General features: G+C 47.6%; 1 protein-coding gene across 1 annotated transcript in view; it reads left to right on the top strand.

Annotated features, from left to right (window-relative positions):
* TEX2 (testis expressed 2) overlaps positions 1 to 23,909 on the top strand; it is a 113,492-nt gene that overhangs the window by 72,955 nt on the left and 16,628 nt on the right. Inside the window, exons 5-7 of the mRNA XM_055408213.2 lie at positions 233 to 480; positions 11,316 to 11,462; positions 16,116 to 16,215. Of these exons, the coding sequence (XP_055264188.2) occupies positions 233 to 480; positions 11,316 to 11,462; positions 16,116 to 16,215 (495 nt within the window). The remainder of the gene's footprint in view (positions 1 to 232; positions 481 to 11,315; positions 11,463 to 16,115; positions 16,216 to 23,909) is intronic.

The raw sequence follows: 23,909 nt of genomic DNA, 5'->3' as shown, positions 1-23,909 counted from the left end.
CTCTCATTACTTGGAATTATCTCAAAGAAAAATAAAAACTCTTCTAAAAAATGATCTATCATTACAATGGAAGGTGTCTTTCAGGGTGGGAAATAGTCTTATATTTTTTGAACAGTGATTGATAGCATTTTAGCCACTTTTCAAATGAACCCAGTGGAGTACGCTTTGTGTTCCGTTTCCCTTGCTGTTACGCTCTTTGTCTGCGTTAACAGCTATCTCTTCTTTGCCCCAGGGGTTTTGCCCTCACACAGCAGACACAGCAGCCCCTCGGGGCACCTGACCCACAGCCGCAGCAGCAGCAAAGGCAGTGTGGACGAGCTCGTGGCCCAGCCGAAGCAGAAGGAACTGGTGGGCGGCGTGCGGCAAAAGATGCTTCTGGACTACAGCGTGTACATGGCCAGGTGTGTCCCCCAGGAAAACCGGAGCCCCCAGAGGAGCCCTGTGCAGAGCGCGGAGAGCAGCCCCACTGCAGGGAAAAAGGTAAAGCTGGCTGCCCTGGCCTGGTGGTTCTACGTGTAAACTCAGGTCTTCGTACTTTAGTTCTTCTAGCGCCTCTTCTGTACCAGGCCCTGTTCCAGGCCCTGGGGACACAGTGATGAACCAGACAGATGAGGGCCATGCTCTTAGGGAACTTGAGCTCTAGACTGGGAGATGTTCGTGAACAACGAACATCGGGTGCCGATAAGGATTAAAATAAAGCCAAACAAGGAAGAATGGGAAGTAGCCAGAATGGCTACTTTAGATTGATGATCACAATGCTCTCAAGAGGAGAGCCTCTTTGAAGATGCGGCACTTGGGTAGAGCCTTGGCCAGAGTGAGGAAGCGAGCCCTGTGATCTGTGTGATTGGAGCGTTCCAAGTGTGGGAACCAGAAGGTTCAGAGGCCCGAAAGCAGGGATGTGGCTTCAGTGTTCAGGGAGCCGCCGTGAGGTTGGTGTGGGTGACAGTGAGTGAGGGACAGAGGCAGGGCCTCCTCAGGTCAACTGGACGGTGTTGAGTAGGGCATAATGTTGATCTGATTTGAGTTTGAAAAAGATATGTGACTCTTATGGAGAAGGGGCGGAGGAGGAAGAGGGTGGATGGGAGGTGATGGTGGTGGGGCTGAGATTGAAGGGTCACAGCAGGGGTGAGACACAGCTGCCTTTGGGAGACTCTTGGAGGGAGCTGGCTGGATTTGCAGGTGAATTCCATGCAGGATGGAGAGAACCAGAGCAGTCAGAGGTTACCCCTAGCGTTTGATCTGAGCAGCTGGGTGCTCAGTAGGGAAATTCACAAAATCATTAGCAACAGAGGTCTAATTCTTCAATAACCATTGTATTCTCAACTTCTCAGACTCCTCAGCTATGTCCAGGGCTTTTGAAGGTTTACCATCAGCATTATTTGCACAGTATTAGTATAACAAGCTGGACATGACTTGAGAGCATTTGTGATTAATATAAGCTGCCATCTGCCAGATTCTGCTATATTCTTTAATAGAATTACTCTGATCCCTTGAATAGTCTTGTAAATCAGCTAGTATTCTCTCCATTTTGTAGGTAGAGAGACCCAACCTCACAGAAGTTAAGTAGGTTAATTTCACAGTTGCTAAGTGATGGAGCACTCAAAACCTGATCTGAGAGTCCGAGGCCCTTTGGTTGCCAGGACTGCCATCTTGGTGGGTCCTCTCAGACTGTGCTTGACCGCAGGCCTCCAGACACTCAGGTTCTGAGGCACAGCCTCCGCCTGTGGAGCAGGACGAAGCCATGTTCAGTTGCTAGTGTTTGATCTCTGATCAGATGACTGTGTTTCTATTAACCGGAAGCATCTGGGGCCTTCCTCTTTATGCCTTCAGCCTTTATTTCTTCTGTTGATCCTCTTCACTGTGGAAGCGGCCCCAGAACCTTCCCCCAGCCTACTCTTATCAGGGCCAAAAAAGACCGTATGCCTTTACTGGCCTCTAACCCACTGCCTGCACCTGTGACTTAATTTGCCAGCTAGAGTGGGAAATAGGCTTCCTGCTAAGCTAGGGTGGGATCATATACAACTGTTCTAGAAATGTCCTGTTTACCACTGACTCCCACTCCCCCACCCCGGTTCCCTTTCTCGCTGGGCAGTCAGCTGTCTTGACCCACATCAGATTCAGGAGGATCAGGAGGAGAACTGTGTGATGTAAGAAAATGACCTACTAAATAAATTCTTGCTTTTTGAAAAAGAGTTCTGTAAATTAGCAAAGTTTTAGAACATCGTTTCCTCAGCATGTGTTTACATGTGCTTGTCTCATGTCATCTCTGGGGTTTGTGGGAGGCCCTGCTGGCACACAGCCCAGCCCCCGACCTAGCGCTGCTGTCGCTAACCTTTCTTCCAGGTACTTTAGCACTACTCCTTTAGGCACCAGGATCTTTTTTCATCTTCTGCGCCTGATAAAAATCTCTAAAAACCACATGGCACTTCCTCGCCCCCTTAGGCAGAGCAGACAGGGATGATTTCATCTTGCCTTACTGATTTAAAGACTCAGTACAACACATGGAAATTCAGGCCTGTGGTCTGGAGAGGCCACCAACTTCAGGCCTTTCACCTGGTCTGAGCTGTCCCAGACCACAGACTCTGCAGCATTTTCTGTCAGTTGTCAGTTGCCTGGTGTTGATGTGTGTGCTTCTAATTGCCCTTCCTTGAGTGCTTATCCTCGTCTCCCACCCTTCCCCTTAATTTACTGATTCTAATCTGCATGAGCTAGGAAACCACAGAGAACCAGAACTTTGTGAACAGAGACAACTACTGTCTTTAAAGGGGAGCTTTTGCAGAAAGTGCAGGAGCTTCCACATCTGCTTGGCCAGCCTGAAGCACATGTTGGCTACATCCTTGCTCTCAGGGGTGGTCTGATAGTAGAGATAGTTGTGAACAAGGTATAGGTATGTGTGTTAGTTATCTATTGCTGTGTAACAAACAGCCCCAAATGGGGTAGCTTAAAACAATAGCAATGATTTATTTTGCTCACAAATTTATAATTTCACCAGGCCTAGCAGTAAAGCTTTCTTTCTGCTCCACGTAGTGTCAAATGGGGAGGCTGGACTCGGGGCTGGAGGACCTGCTTCCAAGATGGTGCTTGCATGGCTTGCGTGTAGATGCTGGGTGGTGGCTGGGAGTTCAGGCTGAGGGCCTTGGTTCTTCTCCTTGTGGCGTGGGCTTCCTTCATTGTGGTGGCTGGGTTCTAAGCACAACTGTCCCTGGAGAAAAAGACCGGTGGACACTGTACTGTACTGCCTTTTATGACAGTAAAAGTATGACTAATCTCGGAAGTAAAATAATGTCACTTCTTTCCTGCGCTATTAGTCAAAGTAGTCAAAGAGCCCAGAGGGGCATAGATTCTACCTTTCGCTGAGGGAGCAGCAAATTCTTAGAAGAGCGTTGCACCATTTTGGGACATAAGATCTGCTACAGTATTCATTCCTGTACTCCTTTTATTACTTTTCAGGCTTTTCTGTTCAGTGGAGATAGTTCTTTACTAGTTTTATTTCTCTTTAATTTTGCGATTTGAGCAAATGAGGACCTTCCCCCAACCCCATCTTTTTTGATTTTCCTTTCTGTTCTTTGCCTGTGAAGCGTTAACATGGGTCCCAAAACCAAAGCTGTACAAAGCCATACACAGAAAAGTGCCATCCCCCCCACCCTATTCATTCGTGCCGTCCTCCCCACCCCCACCCTCATCCCAGTAGTGAACCAGTCTCCCTAGTCTCTGGCTCATCCTCTCTGGGTTCATTTCCCCTCCTTTCTTACACAGAGGGTATCCACGCTAAGGATACTCTTCCGCATGCCTTTTTCACTTTCCAGTACACTCTGGAAATCACTCCACATCAGTTCTTAGGTATCTTCCCTTCCTCTTGTTTTTTTCTTAAAACAGCCATGAAGACTGACTTCATTGTGTTAATGTTCTGTAGTATATTCAGTCTCTTATAGGCATTTAGATGGTTTATGATATTTTGCAGTTACAAACAACACTGCAGTGAACAACTTTGTGGATGTGTATTTTTGTGTTATTAAGGATATAGCTTCATGGCAAAATCTTAACAGAATGTCAAAATGTAAACTCACATGTAGTTTTGTTACATATTGCCAAATTCCCCTCCATAAGGGTTGCACCAGTGTTCATTCCCACTGGTCACAAGAATGCCTGTTTCCTCACAGTTTCATCAAGTGTGGACCTTTCGGATGTGGTCATTTGTGTACATCCTTCCTGCCTGAGATGGCCAGGGTATTTGTTTGCTTCATATTGCCTCTGCTGTCACAAGTCCAGGAGGAATTGAAGGGCCTGTGAGACTCAAGGGGACCTTGGACATCTCTTCAGGTTAAACTGTCACTTTGTCGGTGGGGGCTACCACCTGAACACTTACCCCAGGTCATATGTCCTTCCCCTTCTGTTCAGGGAGCTTGGGACACAGCTCCAAGCTTTGCCCTGCCCTGCTGCTGCCTCTGACAGGCCATGTTCAAAGCCTTCCTCACCCGGAGGGCTCCAGGTCTAATGGCAATGTCCATACACTTGGCCTCCTTTCTCACACGGCACCCAGTGCTGAGCCGGGTCAGGAGGTGAGTGAGGCCGCAGGTGCTCAGGAGCCAAACCAACCTTAAAAACACCCGGTGATGATTAGTAAATACAGACTAGACTTGGATTAAACAGTACTAAGCACTTTTGTTAGTGATTCTCACTCAGTAATTAAAAGCAAGTTTGGGGGTTTCTGAAGGCACTTTGGAGCTCAAAGCTTGAATTATAAAATACCACTGTTTTTGGAGGAAGGGCCTGGTTCTCCAGATGGTTAGCAGTTAGCCGTCAGTCGCTGAGCCCTGACTTGCCCTCGTGACTCTGTGTTATCTCACAAGCACAGGCTGTACCAGCCTCTGAAGTCTCCAGAGCCCTGTGATCTTGGTGCCATTTTCTCTCTTCTCAGGCAGCTTACCCTCTAGAACAGTGAGACCATGAGGCTGGCTGTGGAGACCCAGAGCTTGACCATCTTGTTGAGGTAGTCTCCTTGGTTTGAGGAGAAGATATAAGTTAAGAAAATGAGGAAGCTCTTAAGAAATGTCTAAAGGTGGGATCGTATTACCTGGAGTGGGCACCTCAGGACGGGAGACCCCACTGGTGGCCTGTGGATTTGCTGAGGGGTGCAAGGCCAGGGACGCTGCTAGTTCTGTGGGCCCCAGAGTGGCCTGCCTGAGAAGGGGGAACCATCGGTGAGGCCATGCTCTGTGAGTCCTCCAAGCATGAGGCTCTGGTGTTCAGATCACATCACGCACTGCCACACTGCTTTTCGCTGGAAGGTGTTAAGAACTATTTAGAGCTCCTGTAGTCTGCCCCAGGTCTGGAGAGTCCTGTCTTCATTATTACTAGTTCCACTATCTCATTACCTAAAAACTGGATCGTAAGGGACTACCTCCTGTTTGGTGTTATCAGGAGATAAGAACTCTACAAAGCAAACAGGAATCAAACAGAAACCAGGAAATCTTAACAGGCAGAGTGGCTTCCCAAGGTTTCCTCTTTCCCTTCTCAGAGTCTGCTTTTTAAACTTTTAAAAGTGGAATTGCGAAGTGCTTATCATACAGTAAATAAAAAATATAAAGCCATATATCCCATTTAAAATAAATTTTAGAAAGCTTCCAGATAAGAGTGTCATGACAGTTCAGTGGGGGAAAGTGTAGTCTTTTCAGCAAATAGTGCTAAAGCAACTGGACATCCACATGCCAAAGAATGAGGTCAGACTCCTCCCTCACACTGTATACAAAGGTTAATTCAAAATGGATCCTAGAAGAACAGAAACTATGAAACTCTTAAAATATAGGAGTAAATCTCCGTGATTTGGAGGTAGATAAAAATTTCATAGATAAGAATACCAAAAGTATGCACAACCAAAGAAAAAAAAAGATAAATTGGACTTCATCAAAATTAAAACTTTTATGCTGCAAACATACCATCAAGAAAGGGAAAACACAACCCAGAGTTTGCAAGTCATGTGTCTAAGAGCCTTGTACCCAGAATATATAACGCAGGGGTCCCCAGCCTCCAGGATCTAATGCCTGATGATCTGAGGTGGAGTTGATGTAATAAGAATAGAAATAAAGTGCACAGTAAATGTAATGTGCTTGAACCATTCTGAAACCATCCCCCGCCACCAACCTGGTCTGTGGAAAAATTGTTTTCTATGAAACCAGTCCCTGGTGCCAAAAAGATTGGGGATCACTGATATAAAGGACTCTTACAGCTCAATGACAAAAACCTAATTAAGAAATAGACAGAGGATCTGGACAGATATTTCTTCAAAGAAGATATACAAATGACCAATAAGCATGCAGAAGATATTCAAAGTCATTCGTCATCAGAGAAATGCAAATTAAAACCATAATGCAATGCTACTTCTAAACCACTAGGATGGCTGGAATGAAAAAGATAGTAGCAGTTAGTGAGAATGTGGAGAAACTGGAGCCCTTGTACAGTGGGAATGTAAAATGACACAGCTGCTGCAGAAAGCAGTTTAATGGTTCCTCAGAATGTCTTCTGTAGAGAATGCATCATGTGAAATGCTGGGCTGGATGAAACACAAGCTGGAATCAAGATTGCCGGCAGAAGTATCAATAACCTCAGATACGCAGATGACACCACCCTTATGGCAGAAAGCGAAGAGGAGCTTAAAGAGCCTCTTGATAAAGGTGAAGGAGGAGAGTGAAAAAGTTGGCTTAAAATTCAACATACATAAAACTAAGATCATGGCATATGGTCCCATCATTTCATGACAAATAGATGGAGAAACAGTCGAAACAGTGACAGACTTTATTTTCTTGGGCTCTAAAATCACTGCAGATGTTTACTACAGCCACAAAATTAAAAGACACTTGCTCCTTGGAAGAAAAGCAATGACAAATCTAGACAGCATTTTTAAAAGCAGAGACATTACATTGCTGACATGACGTAAAGGTCCGTATAGTCAAAGCTATGATTTTTTCCGGTAGTCTTGTATGTATGTGAGAGTTTGACCATAACGAAGGCTGAGTGGCAAAGAATTGATGCTTTTGAACTGTGGTGTTGAAGACTCTTGAGAGTCCCTTGGACCGCAAGGAGATCCAACCAGTCAATCCTAAAGGAAATCAGTCTTGGCTATTCATCGGAAGGACTGATGCTGAAGCTGAAGCTCCAACACTTCGGCCACCTGATGCGAAGAGCTGACTCATTCGAAGGGACCCTGATACTGGGCAAGACTGAAGGCAGGAGAAGGGACAACAGAGGACGAGATGGTTGGATGGCATCACCGACTGAATGGATATGAGTCTGAGCAAGCTCTGGGAGATGGTTGAAGGACAGGGAAGTCTGACATGCTGCAGTCCCTGGGGTCGCAAAGACTGAGCGACTGAACAACAGAATGTTCAATAAACTTAAAGAGTTATATATATATATCGAAGAGAAATGAAACTGTGTCCACACAAAAACTTGTGAACAACTGTTCATAGCAGTGTTACTCACAGTAGCAAGAAGTGGAAAACAACTGAAGTATCCATCAATTGAAGAATGAATAAGTGTGATGTATGCACATAATAGAATATTATTGCACAGTATGAAGAAATGATGTATGTACTGATATGTGCTACATCATGGATGATCTTGAAAACATTATGCTTAGTGCAAGAAGTAGTCACAAAAGAACACATTGTATGATTCCATTTTTATGAAATGTCCAGAATAGGCAAATTCCCTGCCATGGATTAGTGGTTGGTTGCCCCAGGCTGGAGGGGATGGAGTTGGGAGGAATGGGGAGTAGCTGCTAGTGGATACAGGGTTTCTTTGGGGGTAATGAAGATATCATAAAATTGACTGTGCTCATGGCTTCATGACTCTGACTATATCAAATACCACTGATTATGTTCTTTAAATGGGTGAACTGTATGGTATGTGGATTGTGCTGTGTCCTAAGTCAATTCAGGCGTGTCTGACTCTTTGCAACCCCATGGACTATAGCCTGCCAGGCTCCTCTGTCCATGGGATTCTCTAGGCAAAAATACTGGAGGGGGTTGTCATACCCTTCTCTAGGGGATCTTGCCAACCCAGGGACTGAGCCTGAGTCTCCTGAATCTCCTGCTTTGGCAGGTGAATTCTTTACCAGTAGTGCCTCCTGGATTATATCTCCATAAATCTGTTTTTATAAAAGGATATAAAAGCATGTTAATTATATGTTGTTTTTTCAAGCAACGTATTCTTAAAAGTATGTATACATTGAAAACAGACCGAAAGAAGATACAGTTAAAAAGTTTTAAATAATTAAATCTGGATAGTGGGATTATGGGTGTTTTCTCTAGTACTTATGCTTGGTTTTATAATTGGGGAAACAGCTCCCGTGGGAGGGTCTTCCACTGTGCCTTCTCCTGGACCATGCAGCCCTTCATGAAACCCTCATGACACCAGATTGTGTGCGACCAAACCTTAGCAGCAAAGCCACTAAGCTCTTTTTGTCCCTAAAAAACTGGGCTCATCTGGCTATTTATAATAGGAGAAGTTACACCACACAAAGTAAATCTGTACTATTTTCTTTCTACGGGTTAGTTAGTTTTTAATAAAATACCTCCCGAGAGCTAATCAGACAGTTCTAATGGCCTTGCTTCAGCTCCTGGCCATTGAGCTCTCCAAACTTTATTTTGGGAGCCATTTTTAGAAACTTACCCTTTCTAAATACACATCTTTAGTTGAAATGGTGACATGAATTTGCTTCTCACATTCCTTCCTGCAGCCAGATAGCAGCCTGAGGAAATATATGCACATTTATTGTTTAAGGTCTTACATGTTTATGACTTTCATTGAAAATGCATTCTTTCTAGTAGCCTGTTGAACCCAGATTTTGTTCATAAAGCTGCTCTGATGCATTGTCAGTGTTCTGCTGCCCCTGGATTTTTCTTTGTTACCCTCAAGTCTGTGGAGAGACCCTGTGTTAGAAAAAGGAACAGTTGAAAAGAAAAAACACAACCTGCTTGTCAGTAATTTCGGAAATTTGTTTCCACATCATATGCCTTTGGCTTGGACAAAAGTTGTGAAATAGGCTTTGTTTCTTGCTATTTTGTGTTAAACCCCGTTTCCTGTGAATAACTTGGGTGTAAGGAGAGGTTAGCAAAGGGCCAGCCCTCCCACAGGAAAAGGGAGAGAGTGACCTCTTCTCAGTACAGCCTACAAATCTGAGCGTGACATGCGCTGTCCTGCGTGGGCAGTGTCTTGGCTCTGCCTGACTCCCCCAAGCCTGTACAGCACAAGAAGGGCACAGAGAGGGTACCCCACAGCTGTTCACACGAGGCAGCTAGAACCGTGTCTTCTGAAATGCAGGGACTGACATGTATTTATTTTTTAAACCAGAGTTTAATTTTTTGTTTTTTAATGAAACTCACCAACATAAGGGAGAACTTTGAAAACATCCCAATTTGAAGGACTCCTTGAACACAGAATATCCCTGCTTATATGCAGTAACATTACATTGAGAAATGCAAGTGAACACCAAGTCCCCAAAGGGAGAGATGGCACACGCTCTGATAGAAGTAGAGGACAGGTGGGCGCTGGGTGCTCTGCCAAGCTCCACACAGGCTCAGTGACCAGTTCAACTGGGTCAGACCCTAAGGGCTCTGGACACTCGCACATCACCAGATCTCTTAAGTGTCAAATCCATGAGTACCAGGCCACACACACGTGTCCTCTGCCACCAGCCTAGGATACAGCTGCCCAGGACAGACGTGACTGGAGTGAGCCTGCACGCGTGGAGCACAGAGGCATCTGCTGTGTGTAATGGCTGCAGGCAGCCGTGAGGACAATCCAAATGCATTTGTATCAACCGTTGAGGGAAGTGAAAGGGTGAACAGCCCACAGATCCTGCATTTCTAGTTCTTTTGGCCTTTGCTTTCCAAGGCTAATTGATTCTGTGAAGCTGTCATCTCATTAGAACCCTTGGCACAGGACATGGCTGTCACACGAGGGGTCAGTCACTCCCTCTTCCTCCCACAGGACAGAACACTGCGGGGGGGGGGGGGCTGTGACTCAGGCTGCGCTGGTGAATTAGGGGCCTCAGGCAGGGCACTGATGGGTGCTGAGTCTATTTTCTCCTCCCTAAAATAGAAGTAAAAGCTCTGTCTTTCTGGGGTATTGTGAGATGTCAGTGAGGGAGCCTGAGAAGGAGTCTTATCCTGGGGCTGAGTGTAGGGTCAGTGGATGCCACCAAGCATCACTTGCACTATCACAGGGCCGTGGGTGTCGTGGGCACTTTTCCCTCTGCTTGTCCCCCATCCTGGCCCTCTCCCACCAAGAATCTAGAGCTCAGTACTCAGCCTTCGAAATTAGAGGCTAACAAGGTTTGCTCTTTTCCCACCTCTCACATTGGGCTTCCCTGGTGGTTCAGTCAGTAAAGAATCCACCTGCAATGCGGGAGACCTGGGTTCAATCCCTGGGTCGGGAAGATCCCCTGGAGAAGGGAATGGCAACACACTCCAGTTATTCTTACCTGAAAAATTCCGTGGACAGAGGAGCCTGGAGGGTTACAGCCCGTGGGGCCGGAAGAGTCAGACACAACTTAGCGACCAAACTACCACCACCTCGCATGTGGTGCAGTGTGGCCATGACAGGCGTTTTGGATGGATTATATCCAGTAGAGGGTAGGCCTGGGCTGAGATGGATGAGGACAGCTGTAGGAGTTTCACAGAATTCCTCTCTCTAATCCAGGGCTGTGGGTCTCAACCTCACCTGCTCATTGCATCCATGAGAGAGCTTCTAGAAAATCCTCTTACCCACTTATATTAGCATCTCCGGATATAGGACCCAGACACCAGTATTTCTAAGCAACCCTTGCCCTTTGCCCTAGAAAATCGTGATCTCATAGGAGTCAGGCTAAATGTGAGAGTCCTGGGGCTGCCTGGGGAGACCAGCTCGACAGTCAGACGTCCTGGGAGTTTTAACTGGAAGAAAGATAGGCAAGCGTTTGATCAGATGTGTCACTGAGTCAGAACGTTGGTACCAAGCTGATTTGGGGGCAGGGGAGGGGGGTGCGTTAGAGTAATATGGCTGGGCTAATTGTATGAAATATTAGCTGGTTCACAAGAAGACTGGTAGCAAAAGAAAATGGACAAAGAGGAGTTTTCATTGGTGATAGTGGCTTTTGTTTCTCTTTTTCTTGTTCACTGACATAATGTGGGACTTGTAATTTATAGGGAAGAAATACGACTCATGTGGTTCCCCCACCTCAAGAGGGAGGAACCTTCAGTGACTTTATAAAAATAAGCACCTGTCTTGTTCTCCAGTTGCTTTCTAGCTAATTTTGGGCCCTTTCCTTTTGCCAGTTGCCAGAGGTGCCGCCCTCCGAGGAGGAGGAACAGGAAGCCTGGGTGAATGCCTTGCTTGGAAGAATGTTTTGGGACTTCTTAGGAGAGAAGTATTGGTCTGATCTGGTGTCTAAGAAAATCCAAATGAAACTCAGCAAAATAAAGGTATTGTTTTCCACACAAGAGCCTTCCAATTCATCACATCTTAATTTCTGGAAATTTTATACGTTATGTCCTAATGGAGTTGAAAACATAGAACAAATGGAGGGTAGTGAGTTCTTACCAAATAACACCTCTGGGCTGTGACCTTGACCATCTGACTAACTGCATCTGGGGATTTAGTGACCGTTCCTGTTTACTTTTTTTCTTCCATGGCCCTCATCGTTATCCACTTTAGGATTACCACATCCAGAATTCAATTTGGGACCACGTGAGCTTTTGTAGCTGTTTCGCTGTGTAGAATTCTGTTATCTTTAAGTTAGTAATGAACTTGAATTGTATGGGAGAGCTCACCCAGCCACACAGTCTTGGCCACACAGCATGTGCTGTGGGGAAAATGCCAGACGACATAAGGCCTCTTTCCCAACTCCTCTCAAAGCGGGGAAGGCCTCCGTTGCACTCTTGGTGTGTCTGCATCTGACCTTTACTTCTGGCCAGATGGTGTTTTTATTTTGGGCTCTCTGCTGAAGAAACAGTCCTGGTGCTGGTGCAGCCCGCTTGGAAGCGAGTCTGAGCTTGCATAAGTGTTCCTCATGGTTGCCGCCTAGTGACTCGGTTAGTACCACCTTTGCCAACCAAGAGACCTGAGTTAGGTGACTTAGACTTAAGTTTTTGATCCAGTGAACACCCCGCCAAGGAAGAGTTGCTTTGGTCACCAGATCCTCACAGAGAGCTTGCCCAGTCAGGAGCTGAGGTCAGTGGATCTTTTGGGTCATAGCCACCTTGGAGAAGCAGAAACATATGGATCTTTTCCCTAAAAAAAAGCACCGTGACACCGAATCCTGCCCATGATCTCAGAGAGTTCAGGGACTCCATGTTAGGAGACAGTGAATGAAGGTAAAATGGCATTAGAAGAAACTGTGGATGTGGAGGAACTTCGGTTTGGTTCATTTAGATCATGAACAGAGCCCTTCTTGACTCAGGCAGGCTCTCCCTGCCACGCTGGTCGCTGTCGTCCCTTCCCCAGGCCCTCAGGAGAAGGAAGAGGCACCACCTCAGCCAGAGGAGCGGGTTTCGAGGCAGAGTTCAGGGCAGGGGTATGGGAGGGCTCTGTGGACAAGGGTCAGCCTGTTTGTGTTCTCCGGGCCAGTTGAGGGTTGCCTGCTCTGGTGGCCAGGTCCCCGGGGAAGCAGTTTGGAGTAGACAGGCCAGCAGCCACCCTGGAGCTTGCTCAGCCTCCTCCCCTTTCTGGGAAACCATGGAGGGCTTGAGTTCTGGGTGGAGGTGCAGGGCGGGGCTGGTACCGCTTTTCTCCCAGAGACTGTTGTGGGTGCTTCCCTGAGCAGGAGGGCCACAGGTCATGATGATGAGGGACACTGCTCTCCATTACAGATGTTCCAGAACAGACTGGGACAGGGCATCAGAGTGCTGTGTGCTGGGAGTCCACCCCAGGTGGAGAACTGTGGGGCCCTTAACCCAGAAGAGGCTAAGAAAAGTCTCTCATTTTCATCTTCTCCCTTTGCTGGCTGGCCATGTGGGCTATTTTGCAGGACATAAACTTAAACCTCCTCCTGTTTTTTGAGGTCAGAGTGCTGGGAGGTTAGGGAGGAGAAAGTGGCCCCGATCCAACAGCACCAGCAGTTCAGAGGCAGGGGACTGTCCTCCCCACACTGCCAGCCTCAGCACCTCCTACCCGCCCAACCTCACCTGAGCTGTTGCCCCCAGAAGTGCTCTGCAGAGCAGAGCAGGGAGCCTGGCAATGGAATAAGCCAGAAGGCAGCAGAGTATGACCCCACTTCTGAACCTTCCACCACCCCTGCCAGGAGAACTCCTACTATCAGCAAATAGCCAAGCCTCCCTAGGCAGGGCTGTTCCGTAAACCCAGTGGTGAGTGTTAGTGAATGACAGTCAGGAGCCAGAATGGCTGGAAGATCCCCAGCTGCCTCCAGGACAGAGATCTCCCCTGTCTCCTGGTCTCCTCGAGGGCCTGACACACGGACAGCTCTTGGCTGGCTGCAGTCTCAGGTTGTCACCTTCACCCACAATTATGACTCATGAAAGAGCAGCCCTGTGTGTGTAGTTGGTGCCCGGTGATGGGTTTAAAACAAGTTGAGTTTCTGTCCCAACAGCAGGTACACCCTGGGCTTGGCCGGCTGCTCCGGCACCACCTTGGAGCCCCCGGTAGTTATGGCCTCTGTGCCCAGGTCCATAGATGCTGCTCAGTTATTGCAATAGTTTCCGATTCACCCCCCAGCATCCTGGAGAGTGCCCGGTCCCCAGCTGGGTTTACGCGAAGGGTAGAGAGTACACAGTGGGTTCCCTTAGGTGGGAAGAGGAGAGTCTCTGTTGGGGGAGTGACCTTTCCTTGCCTCCCCCTACAGGGTAGGAAGGAAGCTGCTCTTGGGGCCTGGTCCTGAGAGTTTGGATTCAGATCATAGATCTGAGCAAGGCAGGGGTTGGGGGTTGGTTAGAAATGTTGGAGAATCTTGGAGTTAGGCACTCAGGTGAGTAGGTAGGAGAGACGCCCAGCTGATCTCCATCCCCCCTCCTGCTCACTGGTAATTGGCACTCACCACCGCACCAAACCTTTCTCAGACTCCTCCAGTTCCCGCTTTGATCTCAGGCCCTTCCTCTGCCTTCTGAGGACTCCAGGGGGCCAGGATGGGGGTGGCGGGAGGCTGGACGGGGCGCAGGGAGGGACCCCGTGTTCTCTATCTGCAGTTCACTCCCTGTGTCTGTGTTGACTCCAGTTCCCATAGAAACCTGACCTGCTCCAGAAACACTGGGTGTTAGGGTGACAATAATAGACACAAAGGACTGGGGCAGGGGTGCCAGATTTTGGCTACATTCTTGGCTAAGAAGCATTTCTGTAGGCTGATTGGGAGGCCAAGTACCATATAATATTGATGCTTTGGAAAAATGGTTTTCCAAATAAAGCAACCACCAATTCAGAACACACATTTGAATACTGTCTTTAGTCACGTTTTTGTCCATCTAAGACATCATAACCTATTTAACACCTCCATCCCCACAAAAAAATCAGAGATGACATTCTCTGACTGGCGAATCCTGAAAATGTATTGAGTTTCTCTGCAGAGAGACAGCTAAAGAGGTCCAGCCCAAATAGGCACAAAATTCATGCTTGGCTCGATGCTTCTCATTTTATGGGAAATGTTAAGCATATGTTCAATTTTTTTTCTTAACTCTTAATTATATTCTAAATTTTACAAAATTATTCTAATGTTTAACTGGAGCAGTACTTAACGAGACTAAGAAAATGCTGGGGAAAAGAAAAGAGAGGGACTTGCCAGATTTAAATATGTATTTTAAAACTACAGTAATAAAAGCACTTTGATACTGGTAGGAAACAGTGCTCAATACAGACTCCAGTGAGGTGGGAATCTCATATTGAAAGGTGGCTTTGCAGGTCAGTAAGGAAAGATTCAGAAATAGGTTAAGACGCCTGAGTAGCCATTGGGGAAAAAATTAAGGTAGATTCCTAATTTATGTCTTACACTAAAATTAAGAATGGACTTCCTATACTATATTGTTTAAAATATACATACACATACATAAATCCAGGTGGAGGAAGCATAGAATTAATGTTTGTGCTCCTGAGGTGAAGTCGGAATTTCTAAGCATGATACTAGCACTCTTATGTTAGTTCATTTAGAGTAAATTCTTACTGACAGCTGTATTAGTCAGGGTCCCAGTGGGAAACACATGACACATTCAGATGGAACAAGCCACGGGGGAGAGTTTAATAAAGGGAGGATTTAAGAAGGTGTGGACTGATGCTGAGAAACCAAAAGGCCTAGTGTAGTACCCCAGGGCTGGCAGGGAGCAGTTGCCCAAACTCAGGCAGGGTGGCTGTGCGAAGGTGCTGCCTGTGTGGCAGGAGCTGTGGCCTTGAGGAAAGGGAGAGGGCAAGTACCCAACAGTACTTCTCTCCCGGTAGCTCCCAGCCCCCTGCACACTCTTGTGTCCCACTGGCCAAGCTCAACCAGAAGTCAAGAGGGCAAGAGAGGTTATCCATGCAGTTCCCGCAGACTGGCCTCCCGGGCTGTAGAGAGGAACTCAAATCCATGGGGGCAAAGGGAAGAGTCTAGCACAGGGGTCGAAGGATGTTATTTTTTTTTTTTGGAAGGATTTTAATATATGTTGTGAGTTGGCCTACAGGAAATGTTCTAGTGACTTCCTATCTTCCCCACTAGTCCTCTCACAGAAGTCCATTTTCCCAGACTTCAGCCAACCCTGGGCATTGCCAGCATGACAGTCCTTCTCCACAGTCTGGCCTGTGGCCACTCAACACCCTCAGGGAAGCCTTCGCTGACCTTATCCAAAACTCCCCAGCCTCCCTCCTCCCCATCACCCACCTTGTTTTCTCTGTATTCTTTTGTTTTTTTCTGTAGCCCAATCAGTCTCTGTCTACTTTTCTGTTTGTGCCCCTTCAACCTCAGCCTCATGAGAGCAAGGACCTTGCCTGACTCGTCCACAGCTCTGTCTGTAACATGATGCCTCGTATGTGGTGTGTGCTTAATAAATTTTGGCTAAATAAATGTGTTCCCGCCACCCCATCGTTCCCTCTGAGAGACTGTTGACTTCTAACATTAACCAGGCTACTGACGTGCCTCCTTCATTTTCCCTTCTCTCCTCCAGCTCCCGTACTTCATGAATGAGCTAACTCTGACGGAACTTGACATGGGGGTAGCTGTGCCAAAAATCCTTCAGGCCTTCAAGCCTTACGTTGACCACCAAGGTAACTCTTAACTGGCTCTAGAGAGGAACTGAGCAATTATATGAATGTTAAAATGTTGCCGCCACCACTGCAGATTGAAAACCAAGGCTTTGTGTTTGGTGAGAGTTGGAGGTTTCCCTGTTTTTGTTTTTGGGCTTCCCTGGTGCCGAATCTGCCTGCAATGGGTTTGATCCCTGGGTCAGGAAGATCCCCTAAAGAAGGGAATGGCAGCCAACTCCAGTATTCTTGCCTGGAGAGTTCCATGGACAGAGGAACCTGGCGGGTATAGTCCATGGAGTCACAAAGAGTCAGACACAACTGAGCGACTTTCACTTTGTGGGGAGTGTTTTTAACCATATTTCCTGTTGTGTGTCTTCTGTTCTTAATGGTCACAGCCTTAAAATGATGGGGAGTATATCTGGACTTCCCCTCCTAGTCCTTCGAGTCTTCTGGGTCCTTAAAGGTCCTCGTCCAGCCCAAAGATGCCCACATGCCAGTTACTGGGACCTGAGCTTCCGTGTGAGCAGGCTCTGCATGGCCATTGCCCTTGCCAGGGTGAGAGGCGCTGGCTGTGTTTCAGGCCCGCTCCCCTCCTGCATCGTTGCGGCCCCTCTTATTGCAGAGTGCGGGCTCCAAGGTGCACAGGCGTCAGTGGTTGCAGTGCTCGGGCTCAGTTGTGGCGCCCCAGCTGAGTTGCCCCGAGGCACATAGGATCTTCCTGGACCAGGGACGGAACCTGTGTCCCCTGCATTGGCAGGTGGATTCTTAACCCCTAGACCACCAGGGAAGCCCCGAGCCTCTTTCCACTTAAACTTGATTTACATTATTCCTCAAAAAGCTCGGGAACAAAGTAAGAGAGAAAATAATTACAGCTTCTCAAGAGAGTGATGTTTGTTTTGAAGTAAATGTTTTGTAAAATTTATAGACTCTAGCATCTACTTTTATCTCTGTAAGGCTCCATCAGATGGCTCCTGAACATATTTAGTGAAATCAAGTTCTGTGTTGTATACATTTGGTGTAAATACAAAGAGTTGTTGTTTTCTTCCAACTCTACAGTTAGCAGCTCTAACAAGTATTTCATCTGACAGTGAAGCTCATATTTCCTAGTTCTTAGCCTCCCATCAGTTTCAGAGAAAGAGCAGAGAAATATTTGCAAATCCAGAGGTCCGTCTAATAGCATGTTGAGATCACCTGTGACCACTTAATCGTGTTGGTGCTTTGATGAAGCTGAGTGTTCCTAGGTTTCGTTAATTTCTGGTTCACCAAGAGTAAAGCTGGAAAGGATTGTTTCTTTACAAATGGCCTTACTAGAGTTCTGTCAACCGCAAGTGAAATTTTAAAAGCTGCATTATCTACATGTCAGGTGCGGAGCCCGGATCTCGACCCGTCGGCATTCCAGGGCAGCCTGCCTTCCTCTGGCTCTAGCAGGCTCTGGGTTGCCCTTTGGCCCGTTAGGAATTGGCTGGTAACGAGCTGGTAAATGATCAGCTAAGATAAACCTCCTGAGAGTTGGGCTTAAAGAAAGTAAATATAATAATACGTGTGCATGCTCTGTTTTCTAATGCATTTGCAGTCTCTTTATCTCAGGACTGTCCTTTGTTGAATTAGTAGAAATTTCCAAAGAGAGGGGGCAGGGCCAGAGCCAGGCTTTGAAGCATTTAAGAAGTGTCCCGGAGGCTGTGAACTCTGCAGCCTCTCAGGGCAGCTTTGTAAGGCTTTGAGTGAAATACACTAAATGCCTCAGTCTCGAGTCTCTTTCCTGTTCCTCTGGAGCCAGAGCTGCAGCCAGACATTTTATTATACAGATCAAAGCTTTGCCAGTTTTTAATCCATCTGAGGCTTACTTAACTCCTTTTGGGGCAAATTGTAGAGATCTGCCTGCTTACATAACAAGGGAGGAAATGTTACTAAAGAAAGGAATGATGAAGACATAAAACCTGTGGGTTTTAAAAGTTTGATCAAATTAGGTTTTTCCAAGTCTGCAAAGGATGCATGTGATGGTAAAACAGAAATGAACATGACGGGACGTTATGGCTTGGGTTCCATTGCTCTAAGAGAAACCTTTTGCTTTGGGGGAAATTAAAATCTGGAGTGACTTGTTAAAACTGACTCTAGGGACTTCCCTAGAGTCATCTGCCACCACTGACCTGTCCTGGCTCCAGGACACACAGCCGGGTTCTCGTGCAGCAAATAAGTGAAAAGGACCCTTACTTCCTGGGGCACCTTCACTTCCCACCAGTAGCAGGTGGCCAGAAGGTGGAGAGAGGCCACCTTAGAAATTGGCTGTGCGCCTCCTTTCTCTGATCCCGCCCGCCCCCCACACACCTCGCGTGGGGCGGGGACTGGTCTCCTTCCTTCCCCACTGGCCACACAGCCTTCCCCTCCCACCCCTCGTCCCCACCAGCTGCTCTCCCCAGGGCCTGACCTTGGAGGGCCACCAGGCCAGGCTCTTTCTGGTTGTTTTATTAACTCTGTTAGGGTAATGTTTACACCTTCATTCATCCAATGAATACCCAAAGTGGGGAAAGCTGGGATATTTAGAAAAGGAAAAAGGAAAACATAACCCTTCACCCCACCATTCAGAGATAACCGGGTGACTGTTTCTGCTACATTTGGTACATTCTCGGTCCATTCCCTCCTGAGCTTTTTTTCTTATGGATAAAAGTTAATTTAAAATGATGGATAACCAACAAGGACCTACTGTATAGCACAGGGAACTCTGCTCAGTGTTATGTGGCAGCCTGGTTGGGAGGGGCGCTTGGAGGAGAATGGATACCTGTTTATGTATGACTGAGTCCCTTCGCAGCTGTTTACCTGAAACTATCACACCATTGTTAATTGGCTGTACCCCAAAAGAAAGTAAAAAGTTTAAACTAAAAAAATTCATTGAAAACGTATAGCTCCTTTTTCCAACCCTTAACGAATTGGTTAGATTGACTGTTTAGACTTGAGAAGGCAATTGGAGGTTCCCGGCAGGACCCTGCCCTGTTTAGATGCACAAGCCAAAGCTCCGAGAGGGGGTGACATGCCAGAGGCCACTCAGCAGCCTCGCCTTCGTCTTGCTCCACAGCTTCCAGGCCAGAGGTTCATGTGCACGCCGGCTCTGGGCCAGACCACCTGCCTTCAGGCCCTGCTCCTTTGTGATCCACAGTGAGGCCTCAGAAGGTTATTGAGCACCCAGCACCTTGGTTTCCTCATCCACAGAGTGCTGAGGGCAGGAGCGTCTCCTTTGTTGGTCATGGTGGAGATGAAACGCTTTGCATTACCCTCAGCACACGTGACACACAGGAAGCTGTTGATGTTTGCTGCTGCAAAGCTTGATCAGTAAAATCTTCCTGAAGGGGTGCAGTGGGGACCCTCCGCTGTCAGCCAGGCTTTTATCTTCCACACCTGGAACCAGAGGTCTCAGAGCAGTGCCTGTGGGGGCATCAGCAATGTTAGGATGAACCAGAGACATGGAGTATGACCCCCTCAGGTTCAGATTAATTCATTTTGTCTGCAGATAGATGGTCACTGAGTGGCTGGAAAGAGTGCCGTGTGATACCGGTTTTCCCTGTTTCAAGATACCCAACCAGCAACCCAGGTTTCCACTAAAGAGCTCAGATTCTCTGGAAAGATGACTGTGTCCCACAGGAATGGGAAGCTGGTCTGTCTCCAGGGATGCCCATAGTCATGACTGGCAGGTCCACCATCTACACTGTCTTCTGGACCTTGATTTATGGTGCCTGGTGCCTTTATTCAGTGCTGTGAGCTGAGTGCAACCAGAGTCAGTCTGTGAGCTGCCCGTTCCATCGGCTACACCCTCATCAAGAGAGCAGCTGCCCAGGGCTGACCACAGTGACAAGGCCAGACTGTGGGGCTCAGCACAAGAATGGCACATACACTGTCTGGCCAGATGATGTTGCAGAAAGAAAAAATATACTTTCTGCGGAAAGGAGAAAAATGTACCCATTTGCAGGTCTTGGGTGAGGTGGGGAGAGGAGAGACTCTGATTTGGGACTGTGTCGACCTTGAAAGGTGGAGCCATTCCTAGAACAGTTACAGGTAAGAACCAAAGATGACATCTGTCCTAAAGGACACACCCAAGTACGAGGAACAATACTAGTTCCCTGCGGTATCCGAGGGAACAACATGGCACTGGTCTGTTTGCCAGGAACAGAACAGTCATCGATGTGCTTGTCTAAGAACTGAATAACTCAAACATCCGTTCTTGATAACATATGACTACGTCTTCCATTTTGAGAGCTTTTGTCCTTTGGATGCCAGGTGTTGGCTTTCAGAGAGAAAATCAGCCATCAGTTACAGGTAGAGGGAAGTGGACGAGCAGGTAACATGAGCTGGACTCAGTGAGCAAGGCTTGTAGAGCCTCTTACCTTCTGAGCTGCCCCTGCCCCTTAAACCTATTCCAGTGAGACTGAGGCCACTTAGTTATTTTAATAGTAAACACAACAGTGAGTTGCTGAGTGAAATACTAGATTTTTACCAGCATGGTAAGGCTGCTTCTTGGTCCTAATGCCTTTGTGCTCAGTCACTTCAGTGTGTCCGACTCTTTGCAACTCCTTGGACTATAGCGTGCCAGGTTCCTCTGTCCATGGGATTCTCCAGGCAAGAATATTGCAGTGGATTGTCATGCGCTCCTCCAGGGGATCTTCTGACCCAGGGATTGAACCCATCTCCTGCCTAACAGATTCTTTACCACTGAGCCATCAGGGAAGCCCTAGTAGAATCTATTAAATCAACTACCAGGGAGAAGGCGGAAGAAACTCTGTTCTACTTGTCTCGGGTAACATGCACCATGGTACGTGTTTTACCTGTGGTGGCATCTCAGTCTGCTCTGCTCCCCACGGCCCAGGCTGTTGTTATTCTTCAGGCATCAACTTCCTGAGGATAGGGGTTTAGCTCAAAGTCTTGAGGTCTGGTAACTTGTGTCAGGAACTCATAAACAGGACTTTCCAGGTGATCCAGTGATTAAGAATCTACCTTGCAATGCAGGGGACGTGGGTTCAATCCCTGATCAGGGAACTAAGCTCCTACATGCCGTGGAACAACTAAGCCTGTGCCCCGTGACTACTGAGCCCTAGTGTCACAACTAGAGAGTCCGTGCACTGCAACAAGAAAGATCCCACATGACGTGATAAAGATCCCAAGTGCCGCAGCTAAGACCCAGTGCAGCCAGGAGGAAAAAAAAAGAAGCTATGTTAAAAGAAAAAAAAGAACTCAATAAACATTTTGGGGTGGAGTTACACTACTACTCACTTTTGCCGCAGTAAAGGTAAGTAGTAACTTTTGCCGCAGTCTCCCTCTGAATAGCAGTGGTGGTGGGAACTGATCCTTCCCTTCTGAAGTTGAAGAGAAGCAGAAAAACAGCCTTCTGAGCTCTTCAGGTCCTTGTGTGAAGCCTGACTGAAGTTTGTCACGTTCGTTGTCAGTTGTGTTTCCCCTGTTGCGAGTGAAAGGCCGATGGGGACTTGTTGGTGATCGGGTGCCACCCTTCACCACTGGACAGCCTTGCAACATGAAGACCCCTCGTGTGGTAGAGACCTCATGGACTGAATGTTTGATCCCAGATCCTTCTGTTGCGGCCCTACCTGCAATGAGATGGTAGAGACAGGGCCTTTGGGGTGATTAGGTTTAGATGATGTCACAATGGGATTAGTGCCCCCATGAGAAGAGACCAGAGAGCTAACTCGCTGTCGGCCACAGGAGGACACAGGTGAAGGTGGCTGTCTGCAAGCCAGGAAGAGAGCCCTCATGAGGACTGGATCGGCTGGCATCTTGATCTTGGGCTTCCAGCCTCCAAAACTGTGCGAAATAAGTATCCATTTTTTCAGCCACGCAGTTTGTGGTATTTTGTTACACAGCCTGAGAGACTAGGACAAGACCCTTCACGTTCACGCCCTTTCCAGAGAGCCTCTCAGGAGGACTGCCCTGTGCTGTGGTCAGTCGTACCTGACTCTGTGCAGCCTCACAGGCTGTAACCCGCCAGGCTCCTCTGTCCATGGGATTCTGTCCATGTCCATGGCAAGAATACTGAAGTGGGTTGCCATTCCCCTCTCCAGGGGTTCTTCCCCATCCAGGGATTGAACCCACCTCTCCTGTGTCTCCTGCACTGCAGGTGGATTCTTTACTGCTGAGCCAAGGGGAAGCCCACCTTACTCCTGTTTAAAGACTTAAAAAATTGTCCTGCTCCTTAACTTCTGGTTTTTGTCCTTGAGCGCTACCCAGACCAGGTGTTATAGGAAGCAGAATTTTTAAAATTATTTATTTATTGTTATTATTTTACTTACTTTTTTTGGCTGCGCTGGGTCTTCATTCCCGCACATGGGTTTTCTTTCTGCTGCTGCTGCTGCTAAGTCACTTCAGTCGTGTCAGACTCTGTGTGACCCCACGGACTGCAGCCTACCAGGCTCCTCCATCCATGGGATCTTCCAGGCAAGAGTACTGGAATGGGGTGCCATTGCCTTCTCCGGTTTTCTCTCTAGTTGTGGCAAACGGGGGCTACTCCAGTCTTGGTGTACAGGCTTCTCATAGTGGTGGCTTCTCTTGTTGGGGAGCACAGGCTTTAGGGAGTGTGGGCTCAGTACTTGCAGTTCCCCGGCTCTAAGGCACAGGCTGAGTTGCTCTGCGGCATATGGTAATCTCCCAGATCAGGAATCAAACCTGTGTCCCCTGCGTTGGCAGGGGGATTCTTATCCACGATACCACCAGGGGAGTCTGGAAGCCGCATTTTAAATGAAATGCCTCACAAGGAAGTCTTAATCTTTGTCAAGAGCCTAGAAGAAACCATTCCTGTGCTCACCCAGGGGAGGAGTGTGCAGCCCGTTAGGGTTAGGGTGCCACTCAGGACACAGTGTGTGTCCCCACTTCACAGTGCTGCTGCACTTGTCCCCAGGAAGAAGACAACCTTTCTGGTAACTGTTGATTTCATCCTTCAGTTCTGCAAGGTGGGAACCCCTGACTCACTCGTTCCGTAACCAGGTGGTCTTGGCTCCAGGTATACATGCTGCAAGGTTTTCAGGGCGATTTTTGCTGCTGAATCATTGTCACAGAAACATGTTTTTTCTTTGCATATAATGTTCAAATAGTCATCTTATCCTCATCTGAATGCAAGCACGCCATATTAGGATAATTTGAATGTTTGTAATTTATATCTGTATTTAAAGATTCTCAAACCATTCTTGACTCTATATCTTCACTGAGAACGAGGACTGCGCAGGGCCCCCGTGGGTGGGTCTCATGGGACATACTTTGTTCAGTCACTCAGTCATTTCCAACTCTTTTGAGCCCATGGACTACAGCACACCAGGCCTCCCTATGCCTCACTGTTTCCCGGAGTTTGCCCAAGTTCATGTCTATTGAATTGGTGATACCATCCAACCATCATGGGACATATACAGTGATACAAAAACAGGCTCCATCCCCTATGCAGAAGCTCTGTCAGATGTCCATGTACTGCCCCCTGCTTCCCAGTCAGACAGGGCTGTCTGGCTGCCTGGTGCAGCCTCTTCCTTCTGGCCCCTTGGCCTCCTCTGGTCTGGTTCCCTAGAGCCACGGCAACAACAGCAAGCTAGGCTGCAGCCCAGAGTCGTGGAAGGAAGTGGGCTGGCAATGGCACAGAAAGGAAAGAGCCCTGCCAGGATGCACCAGGCACTGGCTGTGCAAGCAGCGTCATCTCCCTGGTACAGAGGAGGAGGCTGGTGCCCAGAGGTCAAGAA

The sequence above is a fragment of the Moschus berezovskii genome, chromosome 20 (assembly GCF_049115385.1).
Source record: "Moschus berezovskii isolate FMDL1 chromosome 20, NW_MosBer_1.0, whole genome shotgun sequence".
In the NCBI taxonomy this organism is placed as follows: domain Eukaryota; kingdom Metazoa; phylum Chordata; class Mammalia; order Artiodactyla; family Moschidae; genus Moschus; species Moschus berezovskii.
This window is presented reverse-complemented; position numbering and strand designations above follow the sequence as displayed.